Source organism: Sinocyclocheilus grahami, unplaced genomic scaffold, assembly GCF_001515645.1.
Source record: "Sinocyclocheilus grahami isolate Dianchi unplaced genomic scaffold, SAMN03320097.WGS_v1.1 scaffold1425.1, whole genome shotgun sequence".
NCBI lineage: Eukaryota > Metazoa > Chordata > Actinopteri > Cypriniformes > Cyprinidae > Sinocyclocheilus > Sinocyclocheilus grahami.
This window is the reverse complement of record NW_015506604.1, coordinates 163,789-166,205: the sequence shown is the minus strand read 5'-3', so window position 1 is coordinate 166,205 and position 2,417 is coordinate 163,789. Positions and strand designations below refer to the sequence as shown.

The window sequence follows — 2,417 nt, the reverse complement described above, 5'->3', positions numbered from 1 at the left end:
GTGTGTGTGTGTCTGTGTGTGTGTGTGTGTGTCTGTGTGTGTGTGTGTCTGTGTGTGTGTCTGTGTGTATGTGTGTGTCTGTGTGTGCGTGTGTGTGTGTGCAGGTATCGTGCTGTAGTGTCGTGGAGTCGTGTTCAGGGTGTGGGGATCCCTGTGTCCACGGCTGTAGAGATCGTGTGTATCTGGCTGCTGGCTGTAGTTTTGGCCGTTCCTGAGGCCATCGGCTTCACAATGGTCAGTTTCGACTACAACAACGTCACCATCCGCACCTGCATGCTGAAACCAGAGACGCCCTTCATCACGGTAACAACACGCAACAGCTGCAGACATTAATTATGTTCCTTCAGATTTGAGTTTAAAGGGTTACTCCACCCCAAAATGAAAATGTTGTCATTAATCACTTACCCCCATGTCGTTCCAAACCCGTAAAAGCTTCGTTCGTCTTTGGAACACAATTTAAGATATTTTGGATGAAACCCGGGAGGCTTGTGACTGTCCCATTGACTGCCAAGTAACTTACACTGTCAAGGTCCAGAAAAGTATGAAAGACATCATCAGAATAGTCCATCTGCCATCAGTGGTTCAACCGTAACGCTATGAAGCGACGAGAATACTTTTTTGTACGCGAAGAAAACAATAATAACCACTTTATTCAACAATTCGTCTCCTCTGTGTCTTTCCTCATCACCGTAGCGCCATTTTGGAGAATATCCGCTGAACGCAAGCAGTGTACACTATTCTGTGTCAGCCGCGCCGCACGGATGCGCTGTTTTCGTTCAAATCAAAGCGTAAATACACGTAGAAAACGTATCCTTGCAGCGTAAGTTATTTGATAGTCTATGGGACAGTCACAAGCCTCCCGGGTTTCATCCAAAATATCTTAAATTGTGTTCTGAAGACGTACTAAGCTTTTACGTGTTTGGAACGACATGGGGGTAAGTGATTAATGATATATTCATTATGTATGTATGTACAATATATCTTTTTTTAATTGTTTATTTATTATATTATCATAAAAATACTTCTATATTTTACTGAAGATATATAATTATTTCTTTAGTATTATATATATATATATATAAATGTAAAATGATATCAATATAAAACGTTTATTTAGATTAAGTAAGTATATTTTTGAATTGTTAACTAGTTATATTTATATAAAAATAAATATATCATTATTAGTGATTAATGACAACATTTTCATTTTGGGGTGGAGTATCCTTTTAATAGCACTTAATTCATTACTCCTCCATAAAGCTGAATAATCAGTCAGTTCTGTGGTGTGTGACCAGGACATCAGCAACAACAATGACCCGACTTTAACAAGATACATAGACACTAATCTGCATGTGGACAACATTTCCACCAGTATTTAGTCTACTACTTTTATTATAATTAATGTTATATTTTTAATATAAGGACAAGCATTTGAAGTTATGTTGGTGTTTTCACATTTTCCAACAATTTATAAACAGAAAGTAGTTCAAAAGCTCTTTTGGAATATTTTTTAAAGAGACAAGATCTATAACATATAATAGATTTGAAAAATTATTAGATTAGATAAAATGTATAAATGTTTAGATGATATACAGTGTATAATATAGAAAATTTATATATAACAATCTATATACATTTATTTTCGATTTTATATATATCACAAAAATGTATTTTGACTGAAAATATATAATTATTTATTTAGCATTATATATATATATATATATATATATATATATATAATATTTTTTATAATTTATATAATTTTATATTATATATATATAATGTCAAATAACATAAATATAAAATAATATTTATTTATATTCATTATGTATGTATGTACAATATATCTTTTTTTAATTGTTTATTTATTATATTATCATAAAAATACTTCTATATTTTACTGAAGATATATAATTATTTCTTTAGTATTATATATATATATATATATATAAATGTAAAATGATATCAATATAAAACGTTTATTTAGATTATGTAAGTATATTTTTGAATTGTTAACTAGTTATATTTATATAAAAATAAATATATCATTATTATATGAATATATTTATTATATAAATATAATATAATAAATAAGAATATATAAATAAGATTAAATACGATTTTATATTGGTGTTCTATACATTTAATATTTTTTAAATATACATATATGTATTATATAACTATATTTATATAACTATACTAACTATACTAAATATTATTTGTAAAACATTTTAATTAGCTGTATTTTCATAATTAAAACAAGTAACTAAATGTGGCATCTCCATCAATGTTTTAATGCTTTTATATTTACATATGAAATGTGGCATTTTTGTGTGTGTTGATGATGTGTGTTGTTGTGTGTGTGTGTGTGTGTGTGTGTGTAGTTCTGCGGGGATGTGACGGTCTGGCGGTGGGTT

The 2,417-nt window shown here is 29.7% G+C and overlaps 1 protein-coding gene across 1 annotated transcript in view; it reads left to right on the top strand.

The window, feature by feature from the left end:
* Positions 1-2,417, top strand: part of LOC107570196 (endothelin-1 receptor-like) — a 10,377-nt gene that overhangs the window by 5,239 nt on the left and 2,721 nt on the right. Inside the window, exon 3 of the mRNA XM_016256401.1 lies at positions 105-303. Within this exon, the coding sequence (XP_016111887.1) occupies positions 105-303 (199 nt within the window). The remainder of the gene's footprint in view (positions 1-104; positions 304-2,417) is intronic.